Genomic DNA, 18,355 nt, shown 5'->3' on the forward strand with positions numbered 1-18,355 from the left:
TACTGTGCATATTGCAAGAGGAACTAGATTAACAATTGGGCGTGTAGTAATAGTCCATTTGATGTACAAATCTTTGCAGCACGAAGTCCATCTAATCATGTTATCACATCTTCTGTTACACTTAATTTCCACATTGTTCTTGGCGAAATGTCCATGATAAGAAAAACAGAACCTATGACTAAATGTGTATAGATGTTTCCAGTCACACGGTTATACGCTGTCAGTACGAATTGGTATTCAATACTCCACAGTTTACAAAAATGATCTATGAAAATTTGTTTAAATTGTAATAGTCCATTTGCTTCTGTTGATGCGTGCATATTGTCTTCTGTGTGCATAAAGTTCTCCGGTGATAATCCCCTTCATTGAAATAAATATGACGGTGTCAATTGCTCTGGATCTCCGATATCCCGCTAAATGTACGATAATGGGTGATAGTTGAAAACGCTTTCAATTTCCGCAATTAAGATTTGTTCATAACATATCTGCATGAACGGTCGGTGGTATATAGTGAATACGGCCTGTCGTAAAGTTCTCCGATGTCTTGATTTTCTCACGTTCTTCATGTCTGTGCGGGGTTAAGATATTCATGATTGATGAAAATGACGGAGTGTAATGTTATGATGAATTTCGATGCATAGGCCCAGATAATATGTAGCCTACTTTCGATTTCACTGTGGTTGGTCCCGGTCCTCGAATAACTTTGTCCTCTACAATATCCCAAAAGTAATCAGCGCCGATTAATATTGAGACTTCAAAGTCCTCGTCATGTGATACAGGGTGTGCTAAATTTAGGCCATTTCAGTACGGTAAAAAAATACTGGTTTATTGCGTATGTTTGTACGGGGTGAGCAATCTTTGGAACGATAAGTACATTAATTGGTATTAATTCTGTAGTCTGGGCTCGTAAATAAACAGTAGCCGCTTGAATATTTCTTACCACTGTCCCAGGTTAGGGCGAGGGTTGGGATCCCGCTAACATGTTTAACCCCGCCACATTATTTATGTATGTGCCTGTCCCAAGTCAGGAGCCTGTAATTCAGTGGTTGTCCTTTGTTTATGTTACAAATTTGTTTTTCGTTCATTTTTTTACATAAATAAGGCCGTTAGTTTTCTCGTTTGAATTGTTTTACATTGTCTTATCGGGGCCTTTTATAGCTGACTATGCAGTATGTGCTTTGCTCATTGTTGAAGGCCGTACGATGACCTATAATTGTTAATTTCTGTGTCATTTTGGTCTTTTGTGGATAGTTGTCTCATTGGCAATCATACCACATCTTCTTTTTCATACTTACCTTAGTATTTGTTTCACTAAATCCCGAGACAGTTATTGCTTCATTTCTTACGGGTTTCAAGTTCACTTTCCCTGCCATATTCTTTGTAATAAAACTGTGCTGTGCACCTTCATCGAATAAGGTGTTTGCTTGACTAAAATGGGTTTTGTCGGACGAGACTATCGCGGTTTTCAAAAGTACTTGAGCTCTTACGAATGTCGTTAATGAGTGCATGCTTACTAATGAGAGATTGCTGTCTAGTTTTTTAATTATAATTTTCCGTTTCTGTTTTTGCTTCGTTTTGTGTATATTACTCCGCCTTATTGCAAATACGTGATGTCGTTTACCGCAAATTTTACATGTATTTATTGATTTGGAGTTTGCAATTCATTCTGTGTCTTCATAAACAGTTAAAACATAACTGTTTCTCCTTAACTGTGCGCTTTCTGTTATCAATTTTTATTATCGTCATGTATGTAGTGGAGCGTGAATGTCGTTATAATATATACAGGGTTTGCTGGTTAAATTTCTGTTATTTGAATCGTAGTTTCGTTTTGTACTTACTATAAATGCTGACGTACATGTATATTCTGATTCTGATTCATAACAACTAACTGAATGTCCTGCTTCTTGGATAATAATTTCTTGCTGAATTGCGTCACGTAGCAACTGTTAATTCCATCTATCATTTCCATGAACGCGTACCATATTTTGTTGTACGAATCCGGGAATTTTATTTAAGATTATTGGTACTAGAAAACTCCCATACGGTTCATGTGTCTGGCCCATTCCCTGAAGACCTTGAATATAATTCTCAATACTGTTGTAAAAGTCATGTCTCTAATATTTGCGGATGGACTGGGTAGACTAAACAGGCTTTGCATATTGACATTCATAATTTTGTGGGGTTGACCAAATCTCTGTTTCAATATATGTAGGGCTTGGGCGTAATTTGTGCTTGTAGTTTGTAATCCTGAGATGCACTGGCTTGCTTATTAAAAAGAACGATAAACAAAACTGGTGTTGTAAAATTAGAGATATTTTTTTAGATATGGATTTAATTATGTGTGGTTAAACCAAAGTGTAAAAAAATTAAAAGAAAGAATGCTTGGTGCATTCATTAGTGGAGTAACTATGTTTTTTGAGAATTCAAATAAATGTCATTTGTATAGATACATGTATAGTACACACACATTTCAATTTTATTTAGATAGACCTGTAAATTATATATACAAACCATACATTTGTTAAAATCGTATATCAGCTCATATATTAAGTATAGAAACAGGTAGATATTATAATGTTGATAAAAATAATAGACTATGTACAAATTGTAATACTAACTCTATTGAAGATGAATACCATTTTATACTTGAATGTAAAAAATATAGTCAAATTCGAGAAAAGTATATAAAAAAGTATTATTGGAGAAATCCTTCTACATTCAAACTTATCTCGTTCTTATCTGTCAGAAATATTAAAGAATTGAATAACTTAGGTATATTTCTAAAATCTGCAGAAAAACTTAGAATTTAATTGCAGTAAATAATATTTTTGTTCTCACTTTATTTAAGTATTATCTCATTCTCCGCTCGTATTTCGTATTTTGTATTATGTATTATGTATTATGTATTATATGTTCTTTCATGCACACCTTATATTTATATATATTATATATCGCTTGTAAAATTCTTATATTGATGTAAAATTGTGTATATGTATCCTATAAGCTGTATTGCTTTCGGAATAAAGTATTATATTATATGCTTCTCCGTACAATTGAGACCTTAAATTGTTAAACTTCTGACATCGTTTAAGGACAATTTTTCATGTATTGCTGCACAAAAGGAAAAAGGAATCCCAAAATGGTTGCCATTCCAGTATATTTCCTCCGAACATGGGTAGGGTAAGCTTTGGTAATTTATGGTACATACTTGAGTTTGAAATTGTAGATGATGAAATATTTGATGGCGGGAAACTTACTGGAGTCGGGATTATTTGGTAGTTAGAAAGTGTAAATTCTGTGGCGTGCAGGTTTAATTGTGATCGTTTCTTAGGAGTTGTGTTATCTGCTTCCCGGAATACTTTTCCTAATTTTGTTAAAGTAATTTGAATATAAAATTCATACATGTCGGCCTCTTCTATCTCTTCCTGAATATCCTCTTCCGAAATTTCTTCCACAATTCTGTCGTTGAGTTCCGTGATAACTGTTTCCTTCTTCCGTATCATTTCTCTGATTGACATAAGTTCATTCACATCGTATTCCTGTAATATCTCCTCGAAATTTCCGCTCACTCGCTTAGTAATCTTGTGACTGTAACACGATGTCCAGTTCGAATCGCTTTGATTTGAGAACTCATCGTTCTTTTTGTCAGGGCACCAATTTGACATATACTCTAACGAAATAATGAATAACGTCTTCATAGAACGAAATCTTTATCTAAACTACATATGAATACACTGACGTCGCAACCAGTTATCCAATTTACAAATTATACGAAAATGTCTATAATAAAAGAAAGTAAAGTAATTTACAACAGTTACCATTACCGCCTATGAAGAAACTAATACGTATCAATTGTGATATTTCTATTTCTAAGTAGCAACATTTCAGCAGCACCTGAATACGGGGTATATATCTCCCAATTGAAACGATATGCCGGTTGTTGCATGTCCTATCATGATTTTCTTGATAGAGGGTTGCTGTTCACAAGGAAGCTATTAAACCAAGAGTTAAAAATGGTGAAGTTGAAATCATCCCTTCGTAAATTTTACGGACGCCATCACGAGTTGGTTTACCGTTATGGAATAACCGTTCCACAAATGATATCGGATATGTTGCTTACGTCGGATTTGTTATAACATGAGCAACACGACGGATGCCACATGTGGAGCAGGATCTGTATACCCTCCTAGAGCACCTGATATTACCCCTAGTTGTTGGTGGGGTTCATGTTGCTTATTCTTTAGTTTATTATGTTGTTTCATGTGTACTGTTGTTTATCTGTTTGCCTTTATCATTTTCAGCCAGTGCGTTATCAGTTTATTTTCGATTTATGAGTTTTTGACTGTCCTTTTGGCAATTTTATAAAATTTATGGACTGCAGTACTTTTTCATAAAAAAAAGTGCAAAAAAAGCTACATACGATCTTCTCAACATCACTTTCTGTTGTCATTTTTGAAAGTCATACGTCACCCAACCTATTGTTAAATGACATATGGCCTCATAATGAACAAAGTTTATGTTATAATCAATAAACCTAAAATTAGACATTTCAGGTGCACTAACCTAAAAATGCCCTTTGATTGTTTAAGACCGAATGTTACATATCTTCATTACCATAAACCAAACTTTCCGCGCTTGTTTTTTATGTTTATCTTTAAAAAAATGCCCTAAAAAGGAAAAGTGAAAACAGAGAACTTGCCCTTGACCTTGGAACTTGACCTCATTTTCTAAGTAAGGACCAAAAAGTCTCAAATTAAAACATTCCAGGGCTATACCATTGACAGTTGATGAGTTAATAAAACAAACAAAGAAATACATTTGGTAAAGGTTGATAATTCCTAAAAAAGAGGAACGAAAGATACCAAAGGGACAGTCAAACTCATAAATCTGAAACAAACTGACAACGCTATGGCTAAAAATGAAAAAGACAAACACACAACAGCATCCATGACACAACATAGAGAACTAAAGAATAAACAACACGAACCCCACCAAAAAACTAGGGGTGATCTCAGATGCTCCTGAAGAGTAAGCAGATCCTGCTCCACATGTGGCACCCGTCGTGTTGCTTATGTGATAACAAATCCGGTAAATAGTCTAATTCGGTAGGTCACATTCATGAAAGGGAAGGGGATTGTAGTTACGACGTAAGGAACATATCCGATATCATTTGTGAAACGGTTATTTCATAACGGTCAACCAACTCGTGATGGCGTCCGTAAAATTTACAAAGGGATGATTTCAACTTCACCATTTGGAACTCTTGGTTTTATAGCTTCCTTGTTAGCAGCAACCCTCTATCAAGAAAATCATGATAGGAAATGCAAGCACGGGAATATCATATCAATCGGGAGATATATACCCCGTATGCAGGTGCTGCTGGAATGTTGCTACTTAGAAATGGAAAGTTCACAATTGGAAAGCTGAAATCATCCCTTTTGTCATAAAGTTTTGTTTTCAACCGACCCTCATTGTCAATTTCTAGATGTAAGTCAAGATATGAGGCCAACTTAACTGTATCTGTAGTATCCTTTATCTCTAGCTCGAGTGGATAGATACGTTCCTTATAATCACCAATATTGCATTATTTAGTGAAAGAACATCATCTATATAGCGGAAAGTAGAGTTAAAGGATATTGCTTACTTCTTATCTTTCTTCCTAAGAAGTTCCTGCATGAAGTCAGCCTCATAATAATAAAGAAACAAGTCGGCAAGTAGAGGGGCACACAGTTTGTTCCCATTGGAATGCCGACAGTCTGTTGAAAAACACGTCCTCCGAACGTAACAAATATGTTGTCAATCAAGAAATCAAGCATCTTGATAATATCAGTTTCAGAGATTTTTTTTGTTTGAATCAGAGTGATCCTTTATAAAGTAGGAGTGATCCCTTCCTAAGACAAGATACTTGTATCTACGTTGGCCAGTCTTTTTTATGAAGCAAAGCAATACCAACTCTTTCAATTTGTCTCTTAGTTTGGAATGTGGAATACTTGTGTAAAGAGTAGAAAAGTCAAATGTTTTAATACTGTTACAAGATGAAAGAGAGTTAGATTGTATGTACTCTAAAAGGTCTTTGGAATTTGTAAGTATCCACATCTGATTCACGCCCCCTCTAGAATAGGCAGTTTCACAATAACTTTGAAGCCCGTCTTTGATTGCTGAAAAATAGATGTTAGTAATTTAGAAAGAGGTTTTGTGGAGCACTTGGAAGACCCAGCAATATACCGTTGTTTGTAAGGACACTTATGTAGTTTAGGTATCCAATACAGTGATGGAAGATCCAGTTCTTCATCTTTGGTTGGAATTTCAAAGGAACAAATAAAGTTCATTGAATCGCTACAGTCCAAATTAGCCAAAACTTCCCGTGGATGTAGCGAACAATTTGTAAAAAGTATTTTGTAGATATCTTTTTTGTTTCAAATGACGTCATTTTTATGCCCCACCTACGGTAGTAGGGGGGCAAAATGTTTTCTGGTCTGTGCGTCCGTTCGTCTGATCGTCCGTCCGTCCGTCTGTCCCGCTTCAGGTTAAAGTTTTTGGTCAAGGTAGTTTTTGATAAAGTTGAAGTCCAATCGACTTCAAACTTGGTACACATGTTCCCTATGATATGATCTTTCTAATTTTAATGCCAAATTAGAGTTTTTACCCCAATGTCACGGTCCACTGAACATGGAAAATGATAGTGCGAGTGGGGCATTCGTGTACTGGGGACACATTCTTGTTTCGTCATTTTTCAGTTTCAAATAGGACGTCACTTGGCGTAGAGGTTTAAACTTATTCGGATGTGTCTACTTTTGTGTTTCAAATGTCTGGCTATGTAAATGTATTTCAGTTGTTTCCTGTAATTAGTTAATACTTCAGTTTTATCATGTACATCTTTTGAATATTCATTTTATAAAATTTACTGTTTGCAAAAGTATAAATTATTCTAAATTATAGGGATTTTCTGGTAACTAACAGAAAACCCTTGCCGTTTTTGGCACAACCTTTTTGATCTTTTGGTCCTCGATGCTGTTCAACTTTGTACTCGTTTCGGCTTTCAAACTTTTGTATCTGGGCGTCATACGTAGGTCTTGTGTGGACAAAATACACTTCTGGCGTATTAAAATTTTGAACTTGTTGCCTTTTGTTGGCTGTTGTTCGTGTGATTCTTTGTCAATTGTGTTCTCCAATTTATTTATATTGTAGTCCTGTGTTGTCATTTTGATGTTATATTTCACATGGCCATAAAAGTGCGAGGTTTGGCATGCCACAAAACCAGGTTCAACCCACCATTTTTTCCTTTAAAAATGCCCTGTACCAAGTCAGGAATATGGCCATTGTTATATTATAGTTCGTTTCTGTGTGTATTACATTATAACGTTGTGTCGTTTGTTTTCTCTTATTTTTGAGTGTAAATTCACATTGTGATAAGACGTGTCACGGTACTTGTCTATCCAAAATTCATGTATTTGGTTTTGATGTTATATATATATGTTATATTTGTTATTCTCGTGGGATTTTGTCTATGTGTGCTACATTTTAGTGTTATGTCGTTGTTCTCCTCTTATAATTAATGCGTTTCCCTCGGTTTTAGTTTGTTACCCTGATTTTGTTTTTTGTCCATGGATTTATAAGTTTTGAACAGCGGTATACTACTGTTGCCTTTATTTGTTACAAAGAAAATGCACACATTTGATAAACAGTGAATAGGGAGATGACTATTACAAAGAAAATTGTTCGTCTTATAGTGCCTAATAAGATTTTGTGAGGTAGACGAAATTGACCTTAAAACGATCGTGTTGACTTTTTGGGTCCCAACATAGGTAGATCGGACATATTTTGACGTTATATAATGACTTCTTTAGTTTGGGATTTATTGTAATTAGTATGTTCCTATGAGACTGAAAAATGATATTTTTTTTGTAAGATTATAATATGTTTACCTGGCGTAGCCGTGCGTAAAATGTATGATGGCATTTCTCTTCGAAAAATGACTTGTTGATTGGAATAAAACTTCTTATTTCTAAACTTTTTTTCTGTTTTTCTCCGCAATTGCCTATTAAAAAATAATCTATCTACTGTGTATTTAGAGAAAATTGTGAAAATAGGAGAATTGGCAATTCTTACCTTCCGTACCTATACTTCCATTGATAAAACATAACATGGACTCATCCAGTGTCCAGTTTGAAGGTCATTTTACTTACTGTCACATTCATGCACGTTCTGATTTAACCAATAGTCATGTACGAAAAGCATAAACAGTTTGAAGGTAAACAAGTAATAATTTAATCCAATCAAATTCCGTAATTTTCAATAACAATGACCGGTCCCCATCAGAATAAGTAATTGGGGTAAACTGGGTAGGGAAAAAATGTAAGATATTCAAAGTTTATTTTTTTGCAATAACGAATAAAAATTTGTCAAACCAAAGTTTTGCTATCAATTCATAAACATGTCGTTGTGTGTTGGTACAGTTTTCGGAACTTTCATGTATGTATTTAAGGCAATACAAAGTTTGGGCTTCAAAAGTCCACATGATTATTGACTTTATACAGAAAATTCGTCCTTTTAAAACATAAAATGTTTCACAAACAATACGTGACTACAAAGTAAAATCATTTCTCAAAACACTGCAAACATTTTCATTACAATTGGTATAGTAGTATTGTCATAAAGTGCGTTTAATTGAACAGTGGTATAGCAAACATCGAATTCCCTCACAAAATCTTGTTAGGCACTATAGCAGGGTGTCATTTAAAAGCGCATTTAATATACGATACAATATGACAAATAATTATGTTAACGACATATTGCGAATCAAATCTTAAATAGCAAGAAAAAAATAAGGCTGAAAAAAAATAATAATTAAAAACCGATTGTTCAGAGAATAATTGCACGTCTTTCCACATCAATTTTCAAAGTTATTGAACAGAATCTAGTTCCGGTTAACTCAATGTTAAAATTGACAGCCAATTATAAGTTCCTTTATATTGATAGGTATATAAATAAATGGTTTCTATATACCTTTGATTTAAACAAAATTTACTTCCAGTGAAATCAATGTAACTTCCGGTCTATTACGATAGCTTTTTTACACTGACTCTATACATATATAGTTTCTATACACTTTTGCATGTAGAATAGGATAATAATGGTCACTTCCGGATTAACGCGAATTTAAGTAATTTCTAGTCTTGCGTTTATGCATAAATATAACAATATATGCATTTTGAGATTTTTTTTTTTACCTTTTTTAGTTAAATCATATTTTATTGATAGTTTTGACATTTGTTAGTTGATACATCAAATAATGGTACCTTACCACAGCCTCTTTCACCGTTAGAAGTATATACTCAAACTGGTTAGTACTTGTTAGTTTGTTTTATCTGTAATATATACATTAATTTATAAATTATGATATATCCAACTAATACATTATGATTATCAATATATAATGATCCAAAATTTGGAACAATTAGAAAAAAAAGAATAGATAATTAAACCTACATCTAACAGTATCAAACCATAACATAGATGGTAAGGAATATGTAGGTGAAAGTAATTCCGATACACAATGTTCCTATTTTTTGTACAATAATATTGTTCTTCTAATATTGGAATCCATAGGTCCCAGCAGATATGGCCGTATGAAAAGGGTTTCTTTTAAAATAGATATTGTTTTCTAGTGCAAGAGATTCTTTTAGGTAATTTCTTAGTCCTGTAAAATTACCCTTTTTTCACAGAGTTTGTTCTATGAATATAGAATTTTTTTAGGAGTGTTATTAAGTTTTCTATCATTTTAATTCCTTTGTTATCGACATTTCCAAATAAAACAATATCTTTATCAAATGGAATTATCATTTGTGTTTGGTTATAAATCCAACCACCAAGTTTAATCCATAAATCTGATATGTTATAGCAAGTCCAAAAATGTATGCTCAATATCTTCAATAGCTTCATTGTAGAAAGTACATTTATCTGTTTGTTTTATCTTAATTTTAAATAAAAATTAATTTGGGCCTATGATTCTGTGTATTATTCTGTATTGGAACCAGTGAAGTTTAGAGCTTTTTGTGCTGTAGAAAGTATTCTTTATTTTTTTGATACCTGTCTTTCTTATCTTAATATAAATATATATATATATATATCAACATTTCGATTTCAATTATAACCTAGGATAAACAAAAATAAAGGGAACTATAAGGTCTGCACATACTGATTAGATCAATGAAACCTAAGACATCTTAGTCAGATTTAATTTCGTAAATTTGCAAAGAAAACAACTTGCTTCGAGATAATTATCATTAGTCGTGATTGTTTCATACCACCGTGAAGGTATCATTTTCTAAATTCTATCGTAGACATGGTGGAGGGGGTATTGCGGCTAGGCAATGCTGTGCGTTGTGATCGGAATTTTAAGAAATTTCTAAGAATGCTAGGGTTTTTGTGTATGTGCTTTATTTATATATTAGTACGTTTGTTGTGATATTCCAAACAAAATTGCCTTTTATAAATATATGTGTGTATATGTTTCATGTTTATAATACACACTGATTATACATAGTAAATCATGTCTGTGTTGTTTACACTGATATACACGATTAAATTATCTGATAAAGAAACACATGAGGTATAAGTAAAAGGTTTTGAATTAAATACACTGGATAGAATGGCGCATATTACAGAAAATACGTGCAGTATATGTGAGAAACCAGACGGAAAATATGTTTGTTACGATTGTAATCAATTTCTGTGTGACTGCTGTAAGAACGTACACAATAAATTTCCAGGAAACAAACTCCATACGATTAAGGAAGCATTTAATGAAGTTCTTCCTGTTAAGCATGAATGTAAAGAGCATAAAAAGAACTATTTGCATTTTTGCCAAACGTGCGATAACCTTATCTGCAGTGATTGCATAGCGTTAGAACATAATGGTCACACATTTAAAGAAGTGAAGGATATTGTAGATGATACTCGTAAAGATATTTCGAAGGCAATTTGCAATTTAAAGGAGAAACAATTAACGTTAACAAATTTGAAGAAAGAAATTAATACTACTAAGATGACTAAGATTCAGAATGATAAAGAAATGTTCACTTCTGAAGTTCATCATCTCTCCGAAAGTTTGAAAAAAATCATGGATGCAGAGGTTAAGAAAAATGAAATATTTGCTTCCAATTTTCTGGATTTAGAAAAAAACCGATTAGAAAATGATCTTGCAAAGCTGAACAAGTCTTTTGAAGATTATTCTTTAATATGCGAAAAGTTAGAAAATGTATTCCATGAAACACACGATGTTACGTTTTATTTCAATCATATGAAACCGAAAAAAGAATTTCAGAGCATTGAAGACATTCCAACAATTGAGGAAGTGAATGACTTAAAAGAATTCAGAAAAGAAGATTTCATTGACCAGGTGGTAGAAGATGTCCACCTAAAGTATGGTATCAGGTAAATATCGAATTCCTTAACTGATTCACATCAACATCAATATATTCGGTTTGAATAGAAAGACTAAATTTATCTGATCACAAATAAAAGACAAACAATTAATTTTGAAATTTATTTCATTCGTTGATAGGCGAACTTTCTTTATTGTATTGCTGTTCATGCTTACTAAACTCTTGAATCTTTAGTAACATTCAATACCTGAATGTCCAAACTTAGTCGAACATTCCAGGATTATGGACGTCAAAATATTCAAGAAACGTGTTGGTGACTTTTAAATCTTTTTATCTTCACTTTATTATTATTATTATCGTGACACCAAATCGCCTGCACTATAGCCGTCCCGCTAGACCACACGACCACTTGGGCTTCATAAAAGTGAAGCTTTCGGTGGCCGAGTGTTACCTTTCCATGTCAGTTTTAATCTAGCGTCGTAGTACAGTACATGATATATAAGGCATAGAAATGTTATTTTTACAGATCAGCTAGTTAGACGAATTGTATATACATAATGTACACAACCATGATTCACCATTACTGCTGGTGATCCGATGGATAAATATGTTGTAGAGTTGTTAAAAGACGCTTAATTTCCAGTTTAAATACCAAAAATATATCTGATATGCCAAACAGCATCACCTTTCAGATTATGTTCGGTAAAAAGGATGTGGCCGCATTGCCAATTGTGTTTAGTCTCAACCGTTATATGGGTTTTGTATCATCATCTAATACAACATATGTTGTAACAGCCTATATTTGTGTTATAAAGGTATTCTATCTTGAAGTTTATATTCTTTTTCATTATAAAAATGATATATGTTGTGACCAAAAAGGGGTCTAAACTGGCCTAATCCTTTAATTTTATAAATAATGTTTTTTAACATTAACTTAAAAGAAAAGAGAGATTTTAATTAACATGAAATGGTATTACGTCCTGTGAATATTATAGCTGATTGAATGCTAGCCTACTGTTACTTGCTCAAGGATATATAATGTCAAATATTTCACTTTTTTCAGAGTAATAAAAAGTAAAGACACTGAAATAGAAAATCTGTCGGAACAATTGAAACAGGCAAAAATTACCATCAAGAAGATGACAGACACAACTATTGTAGAAAGACAGAAATTGGAAGCGTATGTCTTAAATATATATTTTCAACAATTATTTTCTGATTATACTCATATATATATATCGCTTAAATATGTGTTTTATTTGCTCTCTCTCTCTCTCTCTCTCTCTCTCTCTCTCTCTCTTTTAACAATTAAAATTAATTTAAACAATTAAATTGGCAATACTAACGGCCTAAGTAAAACAACAGTCTATTTGTTTTGTCCTACCCGTTTCGATATGAATACCTTGAAGGTCAGAGATGTATTTTATTGTATTATATTTCATATTTCAAATTAACTAAAAACTTCTAATTTTGCAAACTATAAATAATTTCAAGGTTAGTAAATAGCAATAGCTGAAAATCACAGCTTCCATGATAATGAAACCATGCCTACCCATTACAAAATTGGAGCTTATTGATCATCAGTTTTATTATTATTCTAGAATATTGAATATCTATTTAGATAATATTTCCTCAGTTGATTATTTTTATGTTAATTAAGAATTGAATGCTTCTTTTTGTAAATTTATTGGGGTGTAAAAGCGTTGACCGAAGTACATTTTGTATGTGCGCACGGTCAACGCTTTTACAACCCTGTAAAGTTACAAAAAGAAGCATTCAATACTTATAATTACATGTTTTAGCTATGATCATGAAAACACGAATTTTAAATTATTTTTTTTTAATTCACCTGTGCACTTTATTGTTGGACCACGTGTTATCATGAATGAAAAGTTGTATTGAGCACTAATACAACTGCTTACGGAATAACACGTGTTGTGCAGTTAGAATAAAGTATTATAATGAAACATAGATCTAATGTAATTATTACTCATATCATACTACAAAAAAAGACAAGAACGAATGAGAATGAGTTTTCTCTCTTATTATGTAGCATTTATGAATGTTAAATGTAGAAAATAATAGTATTGTTCTTTATATGTATAAATTCGTCTATACATTTTTTAGCAAGGACCTTTGAATTAATTTTTTAACACATGTGATTCATTTTTAATGTTTTAGATCCTGGTATCTATGATGAGTTTATTTAGATACGACAACATTATTTACTGAAATGCATATCATAACGAACTGCAACCAACACTTCCCTCATTTGTATTTTTTTCAGTAAAGACATGCAAATGGTAAGTCTTTCGGAACGATTGAAACAAGAGGAAAATCGTCACCAGGAGACAAAAGAATCAATAATTGAAGAGAGAAAAGAATTGTCGGCGCAACTGGAAGCGTATGTACAAAAACTACAAATGTATACAATTTTGACTACTGTCTAATCATATCACGTAGAATACTTTATTCATCTGAATGTGTACTGCAATAATTAGTTTGCCTAGTGCATAAATACCCACCATAAAATTACATCCAAACATGTTTAATGGTCACATATAGATATGTATATATATATATATAAAAAAGAAGTTGTGGTATAATTGCCAATGAGACAACTTTCCACAAGAGACATTTTTGAAACATTACCAGTTAATGATATGATTGCCAATGTTACAACAGAGTTTTTTTTTTGTTTAAGTACATAGCGGGTTGATTGTAATTCATATTTCAATACCGTAAAAAAAACAGATCAAAAAGGCCGTTACAATTTTACATACGCCAAAAAAAGTAAAACAGACATCAAAGCTTTCGTTGTCAAAATCGATAGCATTTGTCCTGGTTTGAAGAATACTTTGATGCAATAATGGTAAACCCCTTTTCAACTTCAAATTACGAAAATGATAAGCAAGATAAGATTTAAAAATAAGCCATCCTGGAAAAAAGGTCAGTTAACTCTTGATAGAATTCTTGTCCTCTCATAATGATTTTCACAAAAAGTGTCTTTTCTTGGACAGGTTGTCGATTAATAAAGGCTCCTCAAAGCCTCTTGTTAATTAAATCTGAATAGTATGAAAGCCCATTAACTTGCATTAACATAATAAATCTATCTTTAGAAATCTACAAATTATATTTGAAAAGAAACACAGATATGAAAATCTCTTACTTTCATCTTCGACTCAACAATTATGTTACGTGCAATTCGTATGATGCATTTAATTTTTATTTTTTAAAACGTATGAAATTGAATTTTCAAGTTTTTAATTGGCTTCACAGAATACTCAAGTTTATAAACACTTCATACTCAATTTTTATTGTGTATAGGATAAACAAAAGCATAAAACCATTGTTAATAGTATAGTAATTTTAATTGAAATTATTTTTGGAGAACCTTTTGTATTTAGATTAAGATATCGATATTTTAATAGAATATACAAAGTTTAAACAGTACCTTGACCTATAATGGTTTACTTTTATAACTTGGGACTTGGATGGGGAGTTGTCTCATTGGCATATAAATATCACATCTTCCTATATCTACATCGAGTATATTGGTTCTTACATTGCATCGATCTGGCAAAGAGAGATACAAAAGAAATATTACCAATTCTGTTCTCTGAAAATACGTACGTGACAAAATTTAACAACTTAAAACATTTTTATCATTTTGCCAATTAGTCATCATTACTATGAACAAACGAGAGGAACTTCAATTGCAAATATGATTAACAAAAGAATATCTACAATTGGGTTAAATGGCTGAAATCAATTTCCTTTTGAGGAAATTAACTTTTATAATGACATTTTCCTATTTTAATGTCTTGTCCGTATTCTCGAAAATTATAGTCGACAACATTACTATCGTGTATCGTGTTTCTTGTGGTTAGTACTTCGCTTTAGCGTTAGTAATGAAAGGCGTTGTGTTCATATCAAATTGTATTCAAGTTATGTTCAAGGCAACGTTACGTAAACAATAGGCAACGTAAACAATAGGTAACGTTAGTGACGTTAGTTACTTAGTAAATGTACAGCAGCTAATACTTGACAATTACAATTCAAACAGCAAAAATCATAAACAAGACAATATATACGAGTAAGCCAACGTTGCCAAAATAGTCTGACGACTACTTAATCAAGGCATTGCGCTTAATGGCAATTCAAACTAATTATACCATTTTGCGTTTTGTCTATAAAACTGTAATAGATACATAACAATTTCGAAAAAAAAATTGCTTGGTTTCCTGACAAATGAAAAAAGGGGGTCCATGAGAAAGTCTTATGCTATTCACTCCATCCTCGATCCATAATTCGTTTGATTAAGGGTTGTTTGTGTTGTCCTTATTTAAAAAAAATTAAATTATAGTTCCTATTTTACTGCAACCAGAGTTCATTTTTTTAAAACTTTAATGGTCCGGAAGAACACACACTTCAATTATATTTCGATGGAAAGAGAAAAACGTGTACAATTAGAAAAGTTGGGTCGTAAAAATCCAGAGTGGTCACAATCTTGTGTAATTGAGGTCAAAGGTCAGACTTAAAAATATCAATATTTCAACCACAAGGACAAAAAGGAGAAATTTTCTAATATTTATTCAATAGAATGCTACAAAAACGATTCAATCATAAGCATATGCATAACACGACAAATTTGACTACTTATATGAAAAGCTGCCATTACAAAATGGCGTTGATTTGGAACCTTCTGAACATTTTCCATTTATGACATAGCAAAAAAAGAAGTGGCCTTGACCTTTTCACATCCATAAACTTTCATACTGTGTATAGTATTTCACTTCAGTAGATTACAGAATTATTTTCTAAACTATAAAACACCAGTGTATCAAATTATTTCAATATTTATTCTATCTTTGAAAAAATTCAAGCGCTGAAACAGTGTTTTTAATTTTGCATCTGAAAGGTTGTGTATTTTGTGAAAATCAGCTTCTAGTAAAAGATAAATACATATTGTGTATTTGCAAAGTCTGGACAGATCAGTTATAACACAAAATATATCACAGTCACCCGAGGCGAATGCAAGGTTTAAAAAAAATCATAAGTGTTACTTGCCTTGATTAGGGATTTGGTTGAATGTAAAACAAATTCAGTTTGGTGCATGGACATTGTCTTAGTTGGATAATCCTGTTAAAAATGTTAACTCATCAATTTTTTAAGGGAAGGATGATAAATTATACAATGTTATGCCAATTTTCTAATGTTGTAATTCAAAATCAGTCATGATTCTTATATAACTTTTATAAGCGACACACAATAGCTCAAGTATTCATTAAAAAGGGACATAAATCAATCTCTTAGTCATTAAATGCGGATTTAATACGCGTATTAGCATTACAGCACACTTCCTTTTTTTCCAAGCAAAACACAGTTTTTGAGTACAAATGCCATCTAGACCGTAAATAGCGTCTTGATTCGGTCAAACTCGTCAGATATAGGCTTACCTTTGCATAGGAAACACGAAAGCAATGTGAATACAAAGTTTTGATCAATGTTCGTGACCCATATTCCCATATGCATATGCATGATATATCTGCATGGCCAATCCCAAATGTAATGGGGCGAATGTTGCTACAGAAACGATTGAATTTGTAATAGCCATACATTTACGATTTTTTTTTATCTGTGGGGACAATATACGGTTCAGAAGCGCCTTTGTGTTATTTTTCATCAATTAACTAACAAATAAACTTAAGAGCCTAGGCTTCGTGTTGAAGACCGGAACGTGACCTATAATGGTTTACTTTTATAAATTGTGACTTGGATGGTGTGTTGTATCATTGGCACTCATACCACATCTTCCTATATCTATAAAGAAGCTATGCGGGCATCATTTCCATAAAAATACCCAAACGAGGACATAGCTCATAAAAGCACTGGCGAGAGGGTGAAGTTATTATTCTTCTTTTAATGTATCCTTGATATTTTCAGACACACCTTGGTGTAATTCTGAAAATCTTAACATAGACTTCGATTTTTCTGCAGCAGATATGGCATCCCCTATATTGATTTCAGAGCTACATTTCATAGCCCTTAACCCACTGTGTCTGAATTGTAAGGTGTCACAATATCTAGTTAGTTCTGAAATTTGGCAGTTTGGTAAGCATCAGAGACAATCTTGGGTAAAAGTGATCCGTATATGTAGAGGATGTGCTACTTGAGAAAGGCTTTTTCTTATGGAAGAACAGATCATTTCTAACAATCGTTATCAATGTACTGACATCAAGTTCAAATTCTTATTTTTTCGTAATTGTTTTACCTTATTGCACAGGTGTTGACTTCAATAAGTACTTGGTAATGCATGAATAAATGATTACTCACATTAATTAGCACAACTTAAAAGACTGTCAACACGTTTAGAGGACTCAGTTTTGTGTAGTTTTCTGGGTTTTTTTTTTTTAAAGATTTTTCATTTACACAAAAAACCTGTTTTCATATCCAAACTACAAGGAGGAAACTGAGCGCGAAATCGTATAAAAGTGTCAGGTTGTGAGAATACATGTCGATCAGTTTTATAACATATATGGATTTCTGTTGTTTCTAATTTAAAGTTCCCCAAGGGTGACTGGGGAAACGAAATATGAACTCTTGGTCTTCTCCCAATCGGCAGTAAAACGAAATGGATAGTCCGTTTGGCTATGCGGGATGTATCAAGTTCGCAGTCATATCCGGTCAGAATGGGGACGTTAAAACCGATGCTTCGTGTAAACTGAGTGCCACGTTCTTTGCACGTTAAGAACCCTTGCAACATCTCTATGACGGGTCCGTAGGTAACCTGTTGCAATGGAAAATTTCTGTCCCAATCCAATATACCATGATTTTCCCATGGTAGTCCAAATTTTCCAGATCATCATCCCGAATGGCCTCTATTATGACAAGACCTACCTATTGTTTTTATTGTTAACTTGTTCTCGTCCTGAACATGGAATATTTGCCACTGAACGTTAAAATCA

At 32.7% G+C, this 18,355-nt stretch overlaps 1 protein-coding gene across 1 annotated transcript; it reads left to right on the plus strand.

Annotated features, from left to right (window-relative positions):
- The first annotated feature begins 10,615 nt into the window (after positions 1-10,615).
- LOC143074219 (uncharacterized) lies at positions 10,616-17,680 on the plus strand. Its single transcript, XM_076249769.1, has 4 exons — positions 10,616-11,436; positions 12,451-12,567; positions 13,675-13,791; positions 17,674-17,680. The coding sequence occupies exons 1-4, from the start codon at positions 10,652-10,654 to the stop codon at positions 17,678-17,680; spliced, it is 1,026 nt and encodes a 341-aa protein (XP_076105884.1). The 5' UTR covers positions 10,616-10,651.
- The last annotated feature ends 675 nt before the right edge of the window (positions 17,681-18,355 follow it).

This window comes from Mytilus galloprovincialis, chromosome 5 (assembly GCF_965363235.1).
Source record: "Mytilus galloprovincialis chromosome 5, xbMytGall1.hap1.1, whole genome shotgun sequence".
In the NCBI taxonomy this organism is placed as follows: domain Eukaryota; kingdom Metazoa; phylum Mollusca; class Bivalvia; order Mytilida; family Mytilidae; genus Mytilus; species Mytilus galloprovincialis.